This window comes from Scyliorhinus torazame, chromosome 9, assembly GCF_047496885.1.
Source record: "Scyliorhinus torazame isolate Kashiwa2021f chromosome 9, sScyTor2.1, whole genome shotgun sequence".
Classification (NCBI taxonomy): Eukaryota; Metazoa; Chordata; class Chondrichthyes; order Carcharhiniformes; family Scyliorhinidae; genus Scyliorhinus; species Scyliorhinus torazame.
The window spans coordinates 23,187,726-23,210,567 of record NC_092715.1 but is presented as its reverse complement, the minus strand read 5'-3'; the positions used below and the strand labels follow the sequence as shown (position 1 = coordinate 23,210,567).

The following is a 22,842-nucleotide window of genomic DNA, read 5'->3' as shown; positions in this document are numbered from 1 at the left end:
CTCTACGCAGTTGCCGTAATGCCCTCCCCGTTGTCAGCCTGTCAAATCACCACTGTGCCTTCCATCCTGGCACCAACAATAGACCATGCTCCGGTACTGCATAGGATGCAACTGCAGCGCGATCGCCAGAAGAGATCGTACGACATACGGGCAACTGATCTTCCCTCCCTGGCCCCTGGAGACAACGTCCACATCCACCTACCAGACGGTGGCTGGTCAGCACCTGTCGAAGTTCTCCGACGCTTGGCTCCCCGCTCGTTCCTGGTACGCATGCCGGATGGATCCGTACGTAGGCGCAATCGCCGAGCCCTTTGCCTACTTCCACGCTCGCAACGGAACCATACACAGACGCCGTGTCCTCCACTGGTTCCTGATAGCGACTTCGTGGAGCTGCCATATACCATGCCCCTTCTGTCGCCGCCCGTGGCCAGGCTCGCACCTCAGCCGGTGGTTCTCGACCCACCCTTGAGGCGGTCAACCCAAATTCGTCGCCCACCTACTAGACTGGACTTATGAGACTGTTCACACGTCAAACTTTAGCAACTACTGTTTTGTAACATGTCACTGTTTTATCATTACAGGCCTCGTTTGATAGTTCCAAATTTCAACGTTCTTCTTTTGTTATGGTACAACCTTGTTAGCATGTCACACCTGACATCGCCCCTTGTATATAGTTAAGCCCATGTACATGATGTAAATATTACGCACACACACACACCTTTAGCTGCACTCAGGACACATTTATATTTATAACCACGTAGGCACATAATCTTGTAAAAAAGAGGGATGTCATGATATTCAAACATACATCATAACACATACATAATGATAGACAGACCAACGGACCAATTAGCACACATAACATGACAGCCAATCACAGACAAGAGCAGACACAGTATAAGACAAGAAACACAACACTTCCTGAGCAGTCCATCTGGAGACAGCACAGGGCCAGGACCTCATTAGCAAGACACTCACACAGTCACAACGTGCTGAGTACCAAGTCTGATGTATAAATAGTTAGATGGAATAAAACTGCGTTGTACCAATCGCAACCGTGTTGGTTCGTCTGTACCTCAGAGCACCCAACACCTCACTTCAATATTTCCCTGGGCGTAGCCTGCATGCGGCTCGCCTTCTCCCCATACTCGTATTGCACCCCTCTTGCTCTACGCAGTTGCCGTAATGCCCTCCCCGTTGTCAGCCTGTCAAATTGCCCCTGCAATGTTTTCCTCCTCGCCAATCCCTCCACCATGGGCACCCTCGAATATTCCCTGTCCACCTCCAGCATTAAGAATATAAGAACTAGGAGCAGGAGTAGGCCATCTGGCCCCTCGAGCCTGCTCCGCCATTCAATAAGACCATGGCTGATCTTTCTGTGGGCTCAGCTCCACTTACCCATCCGCTCAGCATAACTCTTAATTTCTTTACTGTTCAGAAATCTATCTATCTTTGTCTAAAGACATTTAATGAGGTAGCCTAAACTGCTTCACTGGGCAGGGAATTCCACAGATTCATGACCCTTTCAACTCAGTCCTAAATCTGCTCCCCCTTATTTTGAAGCTATGCCCCCTAATTCTAGTTTCACCCGCCAGTGGAAACAACCTGCCCGCTTCTATCCTATCTATTCCCTTCATAATTTTATATGTTTCTATAAGATCCCCACTCATTCTTCTAAATTCCAATACATGGAATACAGGAGGTTCCAGTACTAACGTAATAGGTCCTTCACTTGCCAGAAGATGTGAGGGTTTGCTCAACCCCTTCTCAACTTATGTGAATGAAGAGGGTGTGATTCAACAGAAACATTTATTTGTGGCGGGTTTTTCCCGTTCTGCCGGCGTGTTTCCCACCACTATCCAAGGACAGTTAGGGCGCGATTCTCCGGCCTCGTTGCACTCTCGCTGAAGCAGCGAAACGAAGCTGGTGAATAGCGGGAGAGGCCACAAACGAGAACATTTCGCGATGCAACCGTTCCGCTTCCGTAGGCGAAATTGGGATTTCGCTGTAGTGAGGAGAGAAACCAATTATCACCACTTAAGCCCAATTTCCATACAATTAATGGGAGCCACCCTATATGCAACGGTCATTCCGCGGCCTCCCCAGCGAGTAGTCATGCTGGCGCCGATTAGTATTCCTTTTTAAAAACGTGAACCTGGTGGAAGGGCTTCTATGGGGAGCCGGGGTAGTGAGTAGCCATCCTTGGCCACGGGCAAAGAGCCCGGAGGCGCTGGGATTACCGCCCCGCACTGAACCATGATTGCCAGTTCCCTATAACAATAGCCTTCAGCTGCACGGCCAGAGGACTTGGCAGTTGTTGGGGGTTATGGGTGAGGGTTTTATCCGGTGGGTGCGATTGCTGTACTAGGCGCCTGTGGCAAGCGTGCGCACGAACCGGCTTAGGTCGGAGTATTTTAAATTGCACCGGGGGACGAGGCAAGGGTGTCCCCTTTCCCCGTTATTATTTGCTCTAGCCATTGAGCCGCTGGCCAAAGCGTTGAGAGCTTCAAGGGACTGGCAGGGGCTGGTCCCGGGGGGTGGAGGGGGGGGGGGCATCGGGTCTCGCTCTACGCGGATGATCTCCTCCTGTATATTCCGGACCCACTGGAGGGGATGGGGGAGGTCATGCGGATCTTAAGGGAATTTAGCAGTTTCTTGGGGAATAGATTGAACGTGGGGAATAGCGAGCTGTTTGTGATCCAGGCTAAAGGACAGAAGAGACTGAGGGAGCTGCCGCTGAGGAGGGGAGAGAAGAACATTCGTTACCTGGGTAGACAGGTGGCCCGGAAGTGGGATTTGTTGCATAAGCTTAATCTGACCCGGCTGGTGGAACACATGAAATGAAATGAAAATCGCTTATTGTCACAAGTAGGCTTCAATGAAGTTACTGTGAAAAGCCCCTAGCGCCACATGCCGGCGCCTGTTCGGGGAGGCCGTTACGGGAATTGAACCGTGCTGCTGGCCTGCCTTAGTCTGCTTTCAAAGCCAGCGATTTAGCCCTGTGCTAAACAGCTCCACATGGAAGGGGACTTTAAAAGATAGGACATGCTCCCGCTGTCACTGGCGGGGAGGGTACAGACCATGAAAATGACGGTCCTCACCAGGTTCTTATTTGTATTCCAGTGCCTTCCCATCTTCATCCCTAAGGCCTTTTTTAAGCGGGTTAATAAGATCATCTCGGGACTTGTGTGGGCGAACAAGACCCGGCGAGTAAAGAGAGCACAGCTGAAACGCGGTCGGGGAAGGTGGGCTGGCGCTGCCGAACTTTTGCAACTACTACTGGGCGGCCAACATTGCCACGATCAGGAAGTGGGTATTGGGGGAGGGGTCGGCATGGGAGCGGTTGGAGGCGGCGTCATGCAAAGGCGCCAGTTTGGGAGCGCTGGTAATGGCACCTCTGCCATTCTCGCCGGCCCGCTACTCCACAAGTCCGGTGGTGGTGGCGACAATGACGATCTGGGGGCAGTGGAAGAGACACAAGAGGGTGGAAGGCGCGTCGGTCTGAACCCCGTTATGTAATAACCACAGGTTCCTTTTTTTAAAAAAAAATATTTTATTAAAGTTTTCAAACACAATTTTTTCCCTTACAAATCAACAAAAATGGTAGCATGATACCTGCTATATAACATTGTTTAAATAATATAGTAAACTAACCAAATAACACGAAGTAATGCTCCCCCACCCCGTCTCCCCATCTAGAACACAAACAATTAACCCCCCCCACCCCGTCTCCCCATCTAGAACACAAACAATTTACCCCCCCCACCCCGTCTCTCCATCTAGAACACAAACAATTTACCCCCCCCACCCTGTCTCTCCATCTAGAACACAAACAATTTACCCCCCCCCCCGGGCTGCTGCTGCTGGCTATCTATCTTCCCCCTAACGTTCCGCTAGATAGTCGAGGAACGGTTGCCACCGCCTGGTGAACCCCTGAGCCGATCCTCTCAGCGCAAACTTCATCCGCTCCAGTTTTATGAACCCCGCCATATCGTTTATCCAGGTCTCCAGGCCGGGGGGTTTCGCTTCCTTCCACATGAGTAAAATCCTACGCCGGGCTACTAGGGACGCAAAGGCCACAACATCGGCCTCTTTCGCCTCCTGCACTCCCGGCTCATCCGCTACTCCAAATATAGCCAACCCCCAGCCTGGCTTGACCCGGATCTTCACCACCTTCGAGATCACTCCCGTCACTCCCCTCCAATACCCCTCCAGTGCCGGACCCGACCAAAACATATGTGTGTGGTTCGCCGGGCTTCCCCCGCATCTCCCACACTTGTCCTCCACTCCGAAGAACCTGCTCAACCTTGCTCCCGTTATGTGTGCTCTATGCAGCACCTTAAATTGGATCAGGCTAAGCCTGGCACACGAGGAAGAGGAATTTACCCTGCTTAGGGCATCAGCCCACAAACCCTCCTCAATCTCCTCCCCGAGCTCTTCTTCTCATTTTCCCTTCAGTTTGTCCACCAACTCCTCCCCCTCTTCTCTCATCTCCCGGTATATCTCGGACACTTTGCCCTCCCCGACCCACCCCCCCGAAAGCACCCTGTCCTGGATATCTTGTGTCGGGAGCAGCTGAAATTCCCTCACCAGTTGTCTCATGAACGCTCTCACCTGCGTATATCTAAAGAAATTTCCCCGGGGCAGCTCATACTTTTCCTCAAGCGCTCCCAAACTCGCAAACGTCCCATCTATAAATAAGTCTCCCACTCTCCTGATTCCTGCCATGTGCCAGCTCTGGAATCCTCCGTCCAGCCTCCCTGGGGCAAACCTATTGTTGTTCCTGATCGGGGACCACACCGAGGCTCCCAGCACACCCCTCTGTCGCCTCCATTGCCCCCAGATACTTAATGTTGCCGTCACCACTGGGGTCGTGGTAAACTTTTTTGGGAAGAGCGGTAATGGCACCGTCACCAGCGCCTTCAAGCTCGTTCCTTTGCAGGACTTCATCTCCAACCTTTTCCACGCCGCTCCCTCTCCCTCTATCATCCATTTACGAATCATCGCCACGTTGGCGGCCCAATAGTAGTTGCCCAAATTCGGCAACGCCAGTCCCCCTGTCTCTGCTACGTTGTAGGAACCCCCTCCTTACCCTCGGGGCCTTCCCTGCCCACACGAAGCTCGTGATGCTCCTATCTATTTTTTTAAAGAAGGCCTTAGTGATCAGTATAGGGAGACATTGGAACACAAATAGGAACCTCGGGAGGACCATCATCTTAATTGCCTGCACTCTGCCCGCCAGTGACAACGGCTGCATGTCCCACCTTTTGAAATCCTCTTCCATTTGTTCCACCAGCCATGTCAGATTGAGTCTGTGTAAGGTTCCCCAGCTCCTGGCTATCTGAATCCCCAGGTATCGGAGGTTTCTTTCCACTCTCCTTAGCGGTAGGCCATCTATCCCTCTACTCTGGTCCCCAGCGTGTATCACAAAAGCTCACTCTTTCCCATGTTAAGCCTATATCCCGAGAAATCTCCAAACTCCCTCAATATCTGCATGACCTCTGTCATCCCCCCCACTGGATCCGTCACATACAGCAGTAGGTCATCCGCATAGAGTGACACTCGGTGTTCCTCTCCCCCTCTAACCACCCCTCTCCATTTTCTGGAGTCTCTCAGCGCTATGGCCAGTGGTTCAATTGCCAGCGTGAACAGTAATGGGGACAGCGGGCATCCCTCTCTTGTTCCCGTGTAGTCGAAAATACTCCGACCTTTGCCGATTTGCGACCACACTTGCCATTGAGGCCCCATAGAGGAGTTTAACCCAGCTGACAAACCCCTACCCGAACCTCCTCAGCACCTCCCATAGATACTCCCACTCCACCCTATCAAATGCCTTCTCTGCATCCATTGCCGCCACTATCTCTGCCTCCCCCTCTGCTGGGGGCATCATTATCACCCCTAATAGCCGTCGCACGGTGACATTCAATTGTCTCCCCCTTACGAACCCTGTCTGGTCTTCGTGCATCACCCCCGGGACACAATCCTCTATCCTCGTTGCCAGCACCTTTGCCAGCAACTTGGCGTCCACATTTAGCAATGAGATAGGCCTAGAGGACTCGCACTGCAGCGGGTCTTTATCTCGCTTCAAGATTAGTGATATCGTCGCCTCCGACATTATCGGGGGTAGGGTCCCCCCTTCTCTGGCCTCGTTAAAGGTTCTTACCAGCAGCGGGGCCAACAAGTCCACATATTTTCTATAGAATTCCACCGGGAACCCATCTGGTCCCGGGGCCTTCCCTACCTGCATGTTCCCCAGCCCTTTGGTCACCTCGTCCACCCCAATTGGCGCCCCCAGGCCTGCCACCTCCTGCTCCTCCACCTTCGGGAACCTTAGTTGGTCCAGAAACTGCTGCATCCCCTCTTTTCCCTCCGGGGGTTGGGACCTATATAGCCTCTCGTAAAAGGTCTTAAACACCTCGTTTATCTTCCCTGCTCTCTGCACCGTGGCTCCCGTTTCATCCCTAACTCCCCCTATCTCCTTCGCCGCTGTCCTCTTTCGAAGCTGGTGGGCCAACAGGCGACTCGCCCTTTTCCCCATATTCATATCTCATCCCCTGTGCCTTCCTCCACTGTGCCTCTACCCTCCCTGTGGTGAGCAGATCGAACTCCGTCTGGAGTCGTCGCCTCTCCCTGTATAGTCCTTCATCCGGGGCCTCCGCATATTTTTTATCTACCCTCAAAATCTCCCCCAGTAGTCTTTCCCTTTCTTTGGCCTCCGTTTTCCCCTTGTGAGCTCTGATGGAGATCAACTCTCCCCTGACCACCGCTTTTAGTGCTTCCCATACTACTCCTACTCGGACCTCCCCGTCGTCGTTGGCCTCCAGGTATCTTTCGATACATCCCCGCACCCTTCCGCAGACTCCCTCATCCGCCAATAATCCCACATCCAGTCGCCAGAGTAGACGCTGCTCCCTCTCCTCTCCTAGTTCCAGGTCCACCTAGTGTGGGGCATGGTCTGAAACAGCTATGGCTGAGTACTCAGTTCCTTCCACCCTCGAAATCAGTGACCTACCCAAAACAAAGGAATCTATCCGGGAGTACACCTTGTGAACATGGGAGAAAAAGGAGAACTCTTTGGCCAGCAGCCTAGCAAATCTCCACGGATCCACTCCCCCCATTTGGTCCATAAACCCCCTTGGCCGCTGCCGGCCTTCTTCCGGTCCTAGATCTAGATCTATCTAACCCTGGGTCCAGCACGGTGTTGAAGTGTCCCCGTCCCCCCCCCCCCCCCCCCCCCCCCATTATCATGCCGCTCACCATCACATATCTGCCACCGCTGTCCGCTACAATGTTCCTAGCCTCAAATGACACCCGTTTCCCCACCAATATGGCCACCCCCCTATTCTTTGCGCCCAGCCCCGAGTGGAACACCTGTCCCACCCATCCTTTCCTTAACCTAACCTGGTCCGCCACCTTCAGGTGCATCTCCTGAAGAATGGCCACGTCTGCCTTCAGTCCTTTTAAGTGCGCAAACACTCGGGCCAGACTGGGGGGCTGCCCGCCCCCCTCCCCTGTCGACTAGCCATCACCCTCTCTGGGCCAGTCCCACGTCCCGGTTCCGCGCACCCACTCGTCCCCCAGGCGGTGCATTCCCGCCCCGACCACCTTTTCTTTTACCAGTTCCTTCTCGATCTCCGCAGCAGCAACCCAGTTATCCCCCCCCCCCCCCACCATCTAGCATGGTTACTCCCCCCATATTGCTTCCGAAAGTCAGCTGACTTCAACTGACCCCGGCGTCTCCAGCTCTCTCCTTGACCCACCCCGTGCGAGGAACTCCCATCCATCTTGCGCCTATCTTCCCGCCATCATCTTTCTGACGCGGGAACAAGAAAAAGAAACCCCGCACTCTCTAGAGCCGTCCCGCCCCTCATGGCGCAGTTCCCTCTGCCGCCCCACTCCCATTCCCCATCCCCGCCTGAGTCTCTTCTTCCCCCCCCCCACCGGCGCCCACATTTCTCAATGTCCCCCCCATCCCAATTTACATTTCTATATACATCAGCATTGTCGTTTCCCCTCCAACATCAGTCCCTTAGTTCTCATCCAGTTTCTCGTTTTTAATGAAGGTCCATGCTTCTTCCGCCGTTTCGAAGTAGTAATGCCTCTCCTGGTGCGTGACCCACAGTCGCGCCGGCTGCAACATCCCGAACTTCACTTTCTTCTTGTGCAGCACCTCCTTGGCTCGATTGAAGCTCGCCCCCCTTCTCGCCACCTCCGCACTCCAATCCTGGTACACTCGTACCACCGCATTCTCCCATCTACTGCTCCGTACCTTCTTGGCCCATCTCAGAACCGCCTGTCTTTCATTGAAGCGGTGAAATCGCACGATCATCGCCCTAGATGGTTCTCCCGCCTTTGGTCTCATCTCAGGGACCCGATGGGCCCCTTCCACTTCCAAGGGGCCCGAGGGGGCCTTAGCGAGCGTAGCATCGTACTCACGTAAGGCCCACCGTCAGCTCCTTCCACTCCCTCGGGGAGACCCAGGATCCGGAGGTTCTTTCTCCGTGATCTGTTTTCCAGGACTTCAATCCTTTCGATGCACTTCTTATGGAGCGCCTCGTGCGTCTGCATTTTGACCGCCAGGCCCAGGATCTCGTCCTCGTTGTCCGTCACCTTCTGCTCCACCACACGGAGCTCTATCTCCTGGGTCTTTTGTGTCTCCTTGAGCCCCTCGATTGCCTGTAGCATCGGGGCCAGCACCTCCTTTTTAAGCAGCTCCACACACCGTCTTAAAAATTCGTCTTGGTCTGGTCCCCATGTTGCCTGGGCTCCCTCCGCCGCCATCTTGCTCCTTTCTTCCTTCTGCCACTGCCCTCAAGGATTCTTCGCGATCTGGCCACCGCCGCCGATATTTTTCTTTTTCGCTGGGGGTGGGGGGGGGGGACTCCCTGTTGCCTCACCCCACACCGGGTTTTGTCCCGAAAAAAATTCCCCGTTGGGGCTCCTGAAAGAGCCCGAAGGTCCGTTCGAGCTGGAGCCGCCGAAACGTGCGGCTTAGCTGGTCATCGCCGCAACCGGAAGCCTTAACCACAGGTTCCTGCCGGGTAGGATGGATGGCGGGTTTCAGAGCTGGCAGAGGGCTGGTATTAGAAGGATGGGTGACCTGTTTATAGATGGGAGCTTTCCCGGCCTGCAGGCACTGGAGGACAAATTTAAATTGCCGCCAGGGAACGGCTTTAGGTATCTACAAGTGCGGGCCTTCCTGAGGAAGCAGGTGGTGGCCTTCCAGCTGCTGCTGCCACGGGGGATAAAAGATGGAGTAGTGTCCGGTACCTGGGTGGGGGAAGGGAAGGTGTCGGATATCTACCAGGAGCTGTTGGGGGCGGAGGAAACGCCTAACCCTAACCCCGGTGGAGGAGCTTAAAGGCAAGTAGGATGAGGAGTTAGGAGGGGAGTTAGGGCCGGGACTGTGGGCGGAAGCCCTAAGTAGGGTCAATTCCTCCTCGTCATGTGCCAGGCCCCAGTCTAATACAGTTAAAGGTGGTGCACCGGGCACACATGACGGCGGCGAGGATGAGCAAGTTTTTTGGGGTGGAAGACAGGTGTGCGGGGAGCCCAGCAAACCACGTCCATATGTTTTGGGCATGCCCGAAGCTTGAAGGGTTCTGGCAGGGGTTTGCCAGGGCAACGTCCAAGGTGCTAGGAACACGGGTGGTGCCACGTCCAGAGGTGGCGATCTTTGGGGTGTCAGAAAACCCGGGGGTTCAGGGGGGGAAAGAGGCCGACGTCTTGGCCTTTGCCTCCCTGGTAGCCCGGAGACGGATCTTGTTAATGTGGAGAGACTCGAAGTCCACGAGTGTAGAGACCTGGGTTAGTGGCTGGGTTTCTTAGCCTCGAGAAAATAAAGTTTGCCTTAAGAGGATCAATGTTAGGATTCTCCCAGAGGTGGCAGTTGTTCGTCGACTTTCTTGGGGAAATTTAATTTAAAATATTTGTTTTTTTGTTATTCGCGATGGTCTGCGAAGACAGCCGTTTGGGGAATTATCTATTTTTGCACTATGTTAATGTTTAAAGCTGATTGTTCTTTTTCTGTTTTTTTTGTAAAATTTTACAAATACTCCAATAAAAATATTTGTTGAAAAAAAAGAAACAAGGGAATGCATGATAAGGGACAAAGAAATGGCTGAGCAATTGAATACATACTTTGGTTCTGTCTTCACAAATGAGGACACAAATCAGATCCCAGAAATGTTGGAGAATGAAAGGTTTAGTGAGAGGGAACTGAGGGAGGTCAACATTAGTAGAGAAATGGTGCTGGGAAAACTGATGGGATTGAAGGCGGATAAATCCCCAGGGCCTGAGAATCTGCATCCCAGAGTGCTTAAGGAGGTGGCTCTGGAAATAGTGGATGTATTGGTGGTCATCTTCCGGGATTCTATAGACTCTGGAACTGTCCCTGCAGATTGGACGGTAGCTCACGTCACTCCAATATTCAAAAAGGGAGGTAGAGAGAAAGCAGGGAATTATAGACCAGTAAGCCTAACATCGGTAGTGGGGAAAATGCTTGAATCCATTATCAAGGACTTTATAGCGGAACATTTAGAAAGCAGTGGCAGGATCAGTCAGAGTCAGCATGGATTTATGAAGGGAAAATCATGCTTGACAAATCTGTTGGAATTCTTTGAAGATGTAACCAGTACAGTTGACAGGGGGGAACCAGTCGATGTGGTATATTTGGACTTTCAGAAGGCGTTTGACAAAGTCCCGCATAAGAGATTATTGTGCAAAATTAAAGCGCAGGGGATTGGGGGAAATGTATTGAGGTGGATAGAAAACTTGTTGGCAGAGAGGAAACAAAGAGTATTGGCAGGCAGTAACCAGTGGTGTACCACAGGGATCGGCGCTGGGACCCCAGCTATTCACAATATATATTAATGATTTGGATGAGGGAACAAAATGTAACATCTCAGAGTTTGCAGATGATACCAAATTAGGTGGGAGGGTGAATTGTGATGAGGATGCAGGGATCCTACAGCAAGATCTGGACAGGTTGGGCGAGTGGGCAAACCAATGGCAGATGCAGTATAATTTGGATAAGTGTGAGGTTATTCATTTCGGAAGCAAAAACAGGAAGCCAGATTACTACCTGAATGGTTGTAAATTGGGAGAGGGGAGTGTGCAGCAGGACCTGGGTGTCCTTGTGCACCATTCGTTGAAGGTAAGCATGCAGGTGCAGCAGGCGGTAAAGAAAGCTAATGGTATGTTGGCCATCATTGCGAGAGGTTTCGAGTACAGAAGCAGGGATGTGTTGCTGCAATTATACAGGGACTTGGTGAGGGCACACCTGGAGTATAGTGTGCAGTTTTGGTCTCCTTCTCTGAGGAAGGATGTTCTTGCTCTTGAGGGAGTGCAGCGAAGGTTTACCGGACTGATTCCAGGGATGGCGGGACTGTCATATGAGGAGAGATTGACTAGTTTGGGATTGTTCTCGCTGGAGTTCAGAAGAATGAGGGGGAATCTCATAGAGATTATAAAATTCTAACAGGACTGGACAGGGTAGATGCAGGGAAGATGTTACCAATGATGGGTGTGTCCAGAACCAGGGGTTAAAGTCTGAGGATTCAGGGTAAACCATTTTGGACAGAGATAACAAGACATTTCTTCACACAAAGAGTGGTGAGCCTGTGGAATTCATTACCACAGGAAGTAGTTGATGCTAAAACTTTGAATATATTCAAGAGGCGGCTGGATATAACACTTGGGGAGAATGGGATCAAAGGCTATGGGGAGAAAGCAGGATTAGGCTATTGAGTTGGATGGTCAGCCATGATCGTGATGAATGGCGGAGCAGATCGAAGGGCCAAAAGACCTCCTCCTGCTCCTATCTTCTATGTATCTATGTATGTCAGAGTCACTGGGGTACATGTCCCTGAACCAGGTGAACCTTGCCGAGGTGCTGCGCAGCATGTCCCAGTCTAAGGTGGTCATTGTCGAGGAACTCTGGAGCATGTACCAGTCCAGGTGGGCATTGTCGAGGAACTCTGGAGCATGTCCCAGTCTAAGGTGGTCATTGTCGAGGAACTCTGGAGCATGTCCCAGTCTAAGGTGGTCATTGTCGAGGAACTCTGGAGCATGTACCAGTCCCAGGTGGTCATTGTCGAGGAACTCTGGAGCATGTCCCAGCCCCAGGTGGGCATTGTCGAGGAACTCTGGAGCATGTCCCAGTCCCAGGTGGGCATTGTCGAGGAACTCTGGAGCATGTCCCAATCCCAGGTGGGCATTGCTGAGCCTCCAGAGCATGTCCCAGTCACTGAAGAACGTGTTCCAGACACAGGCGGATGGATATTCCTGATGCACTCCAGGACATTGACACTGTGGTGCAGACAATGGGGAGCCGGCAGGCTGGCAGAGCCAGATAACGCAGTGGCCACTGGAGCTAATTCCAGCTGCCCCTCCACCCTAGGGTGGCCCCAGGGCCCTACGGGCACCATCTGGGAGGAGCGGGTGCTGGAGGCCAACCGTAAGCCTCCCTATGGGGAGACAATGGTGGTCACCAGCTCTGCCGAGTCCCCCCCCGCCCAACAATGGCATATCTCGGGGTCAGCGTGTGGGACAGGGTGGCACAGCGAGGCTGTGCCCAGGGCCCCCTGAGGACACCTGCCAGGGGCATCAAAGGCCACAGGACCCGGTAGGCAGCAAGCTTCTTGCACCTCCAACATGCCTCTTGGGGACACATCTAGGCGTAGCGGCAGAGCACGGAGGGCTAAGCAGTTTGAGGATCACTGAGAGGACACAATGGGGGGTTGGCGCAGACCAATTGTAGTTAGGGACAGTTAGAGTCATGTTTGTACACCACTATACCTGAGACATGTGAAGCCTTTGCTCTATCATGTTATTCTGCACTACGGGCCTGCCTGCATCTGCTATCCCCGAGTGCCCTCCCCCAGGCACAGTAGTCCGAGATCTTAGCTACAGTTTGATCTTCTGTCTCAATTCCCATCAATTTCACATATCCCTTGATTCTCTGAAAGAACAAAAATCTGTCTATCCCAGGCTTAAATATGCTGAGTGCTTGAGCATCCACAATACTCTGGGGTAGACGATCCCAGAGATTTACAATGCTGTGAATGAAGAAATCTCTTTGAAATGATTGACTCCCTACACTGAGACCTGGGATGGTGGGGACCTCAGGAAGGGGCTAAAATGGGATGTCTGTAGTAGCACCCTCTTACAGCAATATAGGACTAGGAGCAAGAGTAGGCCATTTGGCCTTTCAAGCCTGCTCTGCCTTTTAGTAAGATCATGGTTGATCTGATTGTGGTCTTAACTCAACTTCTCGTCTGCCGCACATAGCCCTTCACTCCCTTGTCTATTTAGCTCAGCCTTGAATAAATTGAATGACCCAGCCTCCACTACATTCATGCAAGAGAATTCCACTTACCAACACCTCTGAGAGAAACAATTTCTCCTAATCCCAATTTTAAAAGGGAGACTTCAGGGGCGAGATTCTCCGACCCCCCGCCGGGTCGGAGAATCGCCGGGGGTTGGCGTGAATCCCGCTCCCACCGGTTGCCGAATTCTCCGGCACCGGAGATTCGGCGGGGGCGGGAATCGCGCCCCGCCGTTTGGCGGGCCAACCCCCCCCCCCCCCCCCCCCCCCCCCCCCCCCCCCGCGCGATTCTCCGGCCCGGACGGGCCGAAGTCCCGCTGCTAGAATGCCTGTCCCGCCGGCGTGGATTAAACCACCTCTCTTACCGGCGGGACAAGGCGGCGCGGGCGGGCTCCGGGGTCCTGGGGGGGGGCGTGGGGCGATCTGGCCCCGGGGGGTGGGGTGCCCCCACGGTGGTCTGGCCCACGATCGGGGCCCACCGATCCGCGGGCGGGTCTGTGCCGTGGGGGCACTCTTTTCCTTCCGTCTTCGCCACGGTCTCCACCATGGCGGAGGCGGAAGAGACCCCCTCCACAGCGCATGCGCGGGGATGCCGTGAGCGGCCGCTAACGCTCCCGCGCATGCGCCACCCGGAGATATCATTTCCGCGCCACCAAAGGCCTTTTCCGCCAGCTGGCGGGGCGGAAATCAGTCCGGCTCGGGCCTAGCCCCTCAAGGTTAGGGCTCGGCCCCCCAAGATGCGGAGGATTCCGCACCTTTGGGGCGGTGCGATGCCGGACTGATTAGCGCCGTTTTTGGCGCCAGTCGGCGGACATCGCGCCGATACCGGAGAATTTCGTCCCTTATTCTTAAACTGTGTCCCTTAATTCTAGTTTCTCCCACAGGGGGGAACTTCCTCCTCGTAGCTAGCCTGTCAAGTCCCCTCAGGTCTAATTTAAATATGATCACCTCTCATTCTTCTAAATTCCTATGCCAACCTGTTCAATCTTTGGACTGTGGGAGGAAACCGGAGCACCCAGAGGAAACCCACGCAGACACGGGGAGAATGTGCAGACTCCACACAGACAATGACTCAAGCTGGGAATCGAACCCAGGACGCTGGCGTTGTGAAGCAACAGTGCTATTCACTGTGCTACCATGTCACCCCATAAATGTCAACATTCTATTTGCCATCCTAATCACTTAGAATCATAGATTTTACAGTGCAGAAGGAGGCCATTTGGCCCATCAAGTCTACACCGGCTCTTGGAAAGAGCACCCTACTTAAGCGCATGCCTCCACCGTATCCCTGTAACCCAGTAACCTCACCTAACCTTTTGGTCCCTAAGGGGCAAGTTAGCATGGCCAATCCACTTAACCTGCACATCTTTGGACTGTGGAAGGAAACTGGAGCACCCGGAGGAAACCCACGCACACACGGGGAGAAAGTGCAAACTCCACACAGTCACCTGAGGCCAGAATTGAACCCAGGACCCCTGCTAACCACCGTGCTGCCCTTGCTGATGCAGATACTTGCTGTATCTGCACATCAACTTCTTGTGATTTATGTACCAGGACATCAAGATCCCTCCGTACCACAGAGTTCTGCAATGTCCCTCGATTTAAATAGTACGCTGCTTTACTTTTCTTCATGCTAAAGTGGACAAATTTTCCCACATTATAGTCCATCTGCCAATTTTTGCCCAATCACTTAACCTAGGTGACCATTTGTGTAAATGTGTACAAGTCAAACTGGATTAAACCAGTTTTATTGGGTGCTTGAACTCCATATTTATGCACCTGCATTATTTTCCTGCAAAGATATTCTCACGCTGCATTTCTAGCTGAAAATGACTTCAAACCCTTCAGATGTGTCTTGGGCTCACCTGCTGGATTCCCAGATCATTGAGGATGGGGTATTCATGGAGACGCCCCTTCCTGTAATTTGTTTAGTTGTCCTCCACCATTTATGGCTGGATGTATCAGAGCAGCTTTGCCCTAATCCCTTTGTTGTGGGATCACTTAGCTCTATCTGTAGCATCTGCCGTTTAGCATACACAAAGCCTCATGTTGTAGCTTCACCAGGTTTGGTGTCGCCTGATGCTGCTCCTCACATGCTCTTCTACACTCCTCACTGAACCAGGGCTTGTCCCCATGCTTTACGTTAATGACTGAGTGAGGGATGTGCCCTCCTTACACAAATAAACTGGGTGCTGTGGAATTCACTTCTAGGGTTAGTAATTGGATTGTTGGATGAAGACAAATGTTTTGAAGTTATATGGAAGCAGGATGGGTAAATGTGATAAAAACTGTTGCTCACATGGAAGGTAAATTTCAAAGCATATTAAAGAGCACATAGACAGTTTACTTGAGACATCAAATACATATCGATTCTATTAATAATTTATATCAAACCACTTACTGTAAGGGTGCTGGTGCTGTGCTGTGCTTTTGAACATTGAGCTTAACAGCAAGAGGTGGTTGTTTGGTCAAAAACGAAGGTCGTTTTGGCAATAGTTCCGGTTTGTATAGTTTAGGCTTAGCATGTACAGTTTCAGGTGGAATTGGTGACAACATGGGTTTGTTCATTAGTAATGGAGGGCGGCCCGCACTAGATATTTTGGGCAAAGGCACTGGAGGAGATTCAACGCTAGATCCATTATTCACAGGAACTGGTGGAGATCCAGCACTAGATCCTTTATTCATCGGCACTGCACGATGTCCAGCAGTAGATCCTTTGCTACCGGGCAGTGGAGGAGGTCCAGCACTAGATCCTTTATTCATGGGCAGTAGAGGGGGCCCGGTGCTACATGCTTTGTCCATGGACACTGAAGGAGGTGCAATACCATGTCCTTTAGTCGGCGGCACTGGAGGAGGTTCACTGCTAAATCCTTTCTTCATGGGCACTGGAGGGGGTCCAGCACTAGATCCTTTGATCATTGGCACAGATGAAGATGCAACATCGAATGATGCCCTTCTTCCAGTTATCTGTTGTAAATGCAGATTTAAATCCACTGAAAAGTCCCATTTTACCTTCAAACCAGAGTCCGTAGTTTCTGAGAGTCTCCTTGGCTTCTTTTCACAACAAGTGGGTTTTAAATGTAAAGGAGGGGGTTTGGGGCAGCCGATTGAAGCACTGGGAGATGGACATCTGAGCAGTGCGCTATTTTCAGTTTTTGCAGGGGAAAGCTTTGCATGGTCCTGTAGTGAACTTGGTAATTCCTCTTTTACAACAACCAACCCATGTGACATGCGTTGTAGATTGGGAGGTGGCAGAGGAGGTAGTGGTTTTTTATTGCTTCTTCCTGGCTGAATTGGAGCAGAATCCAACATAAGGCGAACATCTAAACACATTGGAAAGAGAAAAAGGGTGTTTCACTTCACTGATAAAGCAATTAAATTGTCTAATGAATTAAGACAGAAAAAAATCTGCAAATAGTAATCCTTTTCACTCCCTCCTTCAAATTAAGAAATTAACTGATTTAATATATTTTACAAACTTCAGCACTTCTGATTCTTGGGAATCAATAGAATAGAATAGACCATAGAACATTACAGCGCAGTACAGGCCCTTCGGCCCTTGATGTTGCGCTGACCTGTGAAACCACTCGAAAGCCCATCTACACTGTTCCCTTATCGTCCATATGTTTATCCAATGACCATTTAAATGCCCTTAATGTTGGCGAGTCCATGACTGTTGCAGGCAGGGCATTCCATGCCCCTACTACTCTCTAAGTAAAGAACCTACCTCTGACATCTGCCCTATATCTATCTCCCCTCAATTTAAAGCTACGTCCCCTCGTGTTAGCCGTCACCATCCGAGGAAAAAGGCTCTTACTGTCCACCCTATCTAATCCTCTGATCATCTTGTATGCCTCAATTAAGTCACCTCTTAACCTTCTTCTCTCTAACGAAAACAGCCTCAAGTCCCTCAGTCTTCTCTCATAAGATCTTCCCACCATACCAGGCAACATTCTGGTAAATCTCCTCTGCACCCTTTCCAATGCTTCCACATCCTTCCTATATTGCGGCGACCAGAATTGCACGCAATACTCCAAATGCGGCCGCACCTGAGTTTTGTACAGCTGCAACATGACCTCATGGCTCCGAAACTCAATCCCTCTACCAATAAAAGCTAACACACCGTACGCCTTCTTTTTTTTAATTAAATATTTTATTGAAAATTTTTGGTCAACCAACACAGTACATTGTGCATTCTTTACACAATATTATAACAACACAAATAACAATGACCTATTGTATAAACAAAAAATGAATAAATAATAAATAACAAAAATGAAAACTAGCCCTAATTGGCAACTGCCTTGTCACAAGTAACACTCTCCAAAAATATAATTTAACAGTCCAATATATAATTATCTGTAGCAACGACCTATACATACTATACAGTATATATTAACAACCCTGAGAGTCCTTCTGGTTCCTCCCCCCCCCCCCCGATCCTGGGCTGCTGCTGCTGCCTTCTTTTTCCCATTCCGTCTATCTTTCTGCGAGGTATTCGACGAACGGTTGCCACCGCCTGGTGAACCCTTGAGCCGACCCCCTTAGGACGAACTTAATCCGCTCTAGCTTTATAAACCCCGCCATGTCATTTATCCAGGTCTCCACCACCGGGGGCTTGGCTTCTTTCCACATTAGCAATATCCTGCGCCGGGCTACTAGGGACGCAAAGGCCAAAACATCGGCCTCTCTCGCCTCCTGCACTCCCGGCTCTTGTGCAACCCCAAATATAGCCAACCCCCAGCTTGGTTCGACCCGGACTCCTACTACTTTTGAAAGCACCTTTGTCACCCCCATCCAAAACCTCTGTAGTGCCGGGCATGACCAAAACATATGGGTATGATTCGCTGGGATTCTCGAGCACCTCGCACACCTATCCTCCACCCCAAAAAATTTACTGAGCCGTGCTCCAGTCATATGTGCCCTGTGTAATACCTTAAACTGAATCAGGCTTAGCCTGGCACACGAGGACGACGAGTTTACCCTGCTTAGGGCATCTGCCCACAGCCCCTCCTCGATCTCCTCCCCCAGCTCTTCTTCCCATTTCCCTTTTAGTTCATCTACCATAGTCTCCCCTTCGTCCCTCATTTCCCTATATATACCTGACACCTTACCATCCCCCACCCATGTCTTTGAGATCACTCTGTCCTGCACCTCTTGTGTCGGGAGCTGCGGGAATTCCCTCACCTGTTGCCTCGCAAAAGCCCTCAGTTGCATATACCTGAATGCATTCCCTTGGGGCAACCCATATTTCTCGGTCAGCGCTCCCAGACTCGCGAACTTCCCATCCACAAACAGATCTTTCAGTTGCGTTATTCCTGCTCTTTGCCACATTCCATATCCCCCATCCATTCCCCCCGGGGCAAACCTATGGTTGTTTCTTATCGGGGACCCCCCCAAGGCTCCAGTCTTTCCCCTATGCCGTCTCCACTGTCCCCAAATCTTCAGTGTAGCCACCACCACCGGGCTTGTGGTGTAGTTCCTCGGTGAGAACGGCAATGGGGCTGTCACCATAGCCTGTAGGCTAGTCCCCCTACAGGACGCCCTCTCTAATCTCTTCCACGCCGCTCCCTCCTCCTCTCCCATCCACTTACTCACCATTGAAATATTAGCGGCCCAATAATACTCACTTAGGCTCGGTAGTGCCAGCCCCCCCCTATCCCTGCTACGCTGTAAGAATCCCTTCCTCACTCTCGGGGTCTTCCCGGCCCACACAAAACCCATGATGCTCTTTTCAATCCTTTTAAAAGAAGCCTTCGTGATCACCACCGGGAGGCACTGAAACACAAAGAGGAATCTCGGGAGGACCACCATCTTAACCGCCTGCACCCTCCCTGCCATTGACAGGGATACCATATCCCATCTCTTGAAATCCTCCTCCATCTGTTCCACCAACCGCGTTAAATTTAACCGATGCAATGTGCCCCAATTCTTAGCTATCTGGATCCCCAGGTAACGAAAGTCCCTTGTTACCTTCCTCAGCGGTAGGTCCTCTATTTCTCTACTCTGCTCCCCTGGATGCACCACAAACAACTCACTTTTCCCCATGTTCAATTTATACCCTGAAAAATCCCCAAACTCCCCAAGTATCCGCATTATTTCTGGCATACCCTCCGCCGGGTCCGCCACGTATAGTTGCAAATCGTCCGCATACAAAGATACCCGGTGCTCTTCTCCTCCCCTAAGTACTCCCCTCCACTTCTTGGAACCCCTCAACGCTATCGCCAGAGGCTCAATCGCCAGTGCAAACAATAATGGGGACAGAGGGCATCCCTGCCTTGTCCCTCTATGGAGCCGAAAATATGCAGATCCCCGTCCATTCGTGACCACGCTCGCCACTGGGGCCCTATACAACAGCTGCACCCATCTAACATACCCCTCTCCAAAACCAAATCTCCTCAACACCTCCCACAAATAATCCCACTCCACTCTATCAAATGCTTTCTCGGCATCCATCGCCACTACTATCTCCGTTTCTCCCTCTGGTGGGGCCATCATCATTACCCCTAACAACCTCCGTATATTCGTGTTCAGCTGTCTCCCCTTCACAAACCCAGTTTGGTCCTCGTGGACCACCCCCGGGACACATTCCTCTATTCTCATTGCCATTACCTTGGCCAGGACCTTGGCATCTACATTTAGGAGGGAAATAGGTCTATAGGACCCGCATTGTAGCGGGTCCTTTTCCTTCTTTAAGAGAAGCGATATCGTTGCTTCAGACATAGTCGGGGGCAGTTGTCCCCTTTCCTTTGCCTCATTAAAGGTCCTCGTCAGTACCGGGGCGAGCAAGTCCACATATTTTCTATAGAATTCGACTGGGAATCCATCCGGTCCCGGGGCCTTTCCCGCCTGCATGCTCCTAATTCCTTTCACCACTTCTTCTACCTCGATCTGTGCTCCCAGTCCCACCCTTTCCTGCTCTTCCACCTTGGGAAATTCCAGCCGATCCAAGAAGCCCATCATTCTCTCCCTCCCATCCGGGGGTTGAGCTTCATATAATTTTTTATAAAATGTCTTGAACACTCCATTCACTCTCTCCGCTCCCCGCTCCATCTCTCCTTCCTCATCCCTCACTCCCCCTATTTCCCTCGCTGCTCCCCTTTTCCTCAATTGGTGTGCCAGCAACCTGCTCGCCTTCTCCCCATATTCGTACTGTACACCCTGTGCCTTCCTCCATTGTGCCTCTGCAGTGCCTGTAGTCAGCAAGTCAAATTCTACATGTAGCCTTTGTCTTTCCCTGTACAGTCCCTCCTCCGGTGCTTCCGCATATTGTCTGTCCACCCTCAAAAGTTCTTGCAGCAACCGCTCCCGTTCCTTACTCTCCTGCTTCCCTTTATGTGCCCTTATTGATATCAGCTCCCCTCTAACCACCGCCTTCAACGCCTCCCAGACCACTCCCACCTGGACCTCCCCATTATCATTGAGTTCCAAGTACTTTTCAATGCACCCCCTCACCCTTAGACACCCCCCCTCATCTGCCATTAGTCCCATGTCCATTCTCCAGGGTGGGCGCCCTCCTGTTTCCTCCCCTATCTCCAAGTCCACCCAGTGTGGAGCGTGATCCGAAATGGCTATAGCCGTATACTCCGTTCCCCTCACCTTCGGGATCAATGCCCTACCCAGCACAAAAAAGTCTATTCGCGAGTAGACTTTATGGACATAGGAGAAAAACGAGAACTCCTTACTCCTAGGTCTGCTAAATCTCCACGGGTCTACACCTCCCATCTGCTCCATAAAATCTTTAAGCACCTTGGCTGCTGCCGGCCTCCTTCCAGTCCTGGACTTCGACCTATCCAGCCCTGGTTCCAACACCGTATTAAAATCTCCCCCCATTATCAGCTTTCCCATCTCTAGGTCCGGAATGCGTCCTAGCATCCGCCTCATAAAATTGGCATCATCCCAGTTCGGGGCATATACGTTTACCAAAACCACCGTCTCCCCCTGTAGTTTGCCACTCACCATCACGTATCTGCCCCCGTTATCCGCCACTATAGTCTTTGCCTCGAACATTACCCGCTTCCCCACTAATATAGCCACCCCCCTGTTTTTCGCATCTAGCCCCGAATGGAACACCTGCCCCACCCATCCTTTGCGTAGCCTAACCTGGTCTATCAGTTTCAGGTGCGTTTCCTGTAACATAACCACATCTGCCTTAAGTTTCTTAAGGTGTGCGAGTACCCGTGCCCTCTTTATCGGCCCATTCAGCCCTCTCACGTTCCACGTGATCAGCCGAGTTGGGGGGCTTCCTACCCCCCTCTTGTCGATTAGCCATCACCTTTTTCCAGCTCCTCACCCAGTTCCCACGCAGCTGTATCTCCCCCAGGCGGTGCCCCCCCGCCCATCCTCTCCCATACCAGCTCCCCCCTCTCCCCAGCAGCAGCAACCCAGTAATTCCCCCCACCCACCCCCCCCGCTAGATCCCCCGCTAGCGTAATTACTCCCCCCATGTTGCTCCCAGAAGTCAGCAAACTCTGGCTGACCTGCTTCCCCCCGTGACCTCGGCTCGCACCGTGCGACGCCCCCTCCTTCCTGCTTCTCTATTCCCGCCATGATTATCATAGCGCGGGAACCAAGCCCACGCTTCTCCCTTGGCCCCACCCCCAATGGCCAACGCCCCATCTCCTCCACCTCCCCTCCTCCCCCCATCACCACCTGTGGGAGAGAGAAAAGTTACCACATCGCAGGATTAGTACATAAAACCCCTCTTTGCCCCCCACATTCGCCCCACCACTTTGTTCGAACGTTCTTTTTAATAACCCGCTCATTCCAGTTTTTCTTCCACAATAAAAGTCCACGCTTCATCAGCCGTCTCAAAGTAGTGGTGCCTCCCTCGATATGTGACCCACAGTCTTGCCGGTTGCAGCATTCCAAATTTTATCTTCTTTTTATGAAGCACCGCCTTGGCCCGATTAAAGCTCGCCCTCCTTCTCGCCACCTCCGCACTCCAGTCTTGATAAACGCGGATCACCGCGTTCTCCCATTTACTGCTCCGAGTTTTCTTCGCCCATCTAAGGACCATTTCTCTATCCTTAAAACGGAGGAATCTCACCACTATGGCTCTGGGAATTTCTCCTGCTCTCGGTCCTCGCGCCATCACTCGGTATGCTCCCTCCACCTCCAACGGACCCGCCGGGGCCTCCGCTCCCATTAACGAGTGCAGCATCGTGCTCACATATGCCCCGACGTCCGCTCCCTCCACACCTTCAGGAAGACCAAGAATCCTCAGGTTGTTCCTCCTTGCGTTGTTTTCCAGTGCCTCCAACCTTTCCACACATCGTTTCTGATGTGCCTCCTGCGTCTCCGTCTTCACCACCAGGCCCTGTATATCGTCCTCATTCTCGGCTGCCTTTGCCTTCACGACCCGAAGCTCCCGCTCCTGGGTCTTTTGTTCCTCCTTTAGCCCTTCGATCGCCTGTAGTATCGGGGCCAACAGCTCTTTCTTCATTTCCTTTTTGATCTCTTCCACACAGCATTTCAAGAACTCTTGTTGTTCAGGGCCCCATGTTAAACTGCCA

General features: G+C 51.9%; 1 protein-coding gene across 1 annotated transcript in view; it reads right to left on the bottom strand.

Moving 5' to 3' along the window:
• Positions 1-22,842, bottom strand: part of sh3bp2 (SH3-domain binding protein 2) — a 177,705-nt gene that overhangs the window by 19,757 nt on the left and 135,106 nt on the right. Inside the window, exon 8 of the mRNA XM_072515691.1 lies at positions 15,729-16,650. Within this exon, the coding sequence (XP_072371792.1) occupies positions 15,729-16,650 (922 nt within the window). The remainder of the gene's footprint in view (positions 1-15,728; positions 16,651-22,842) is intronic.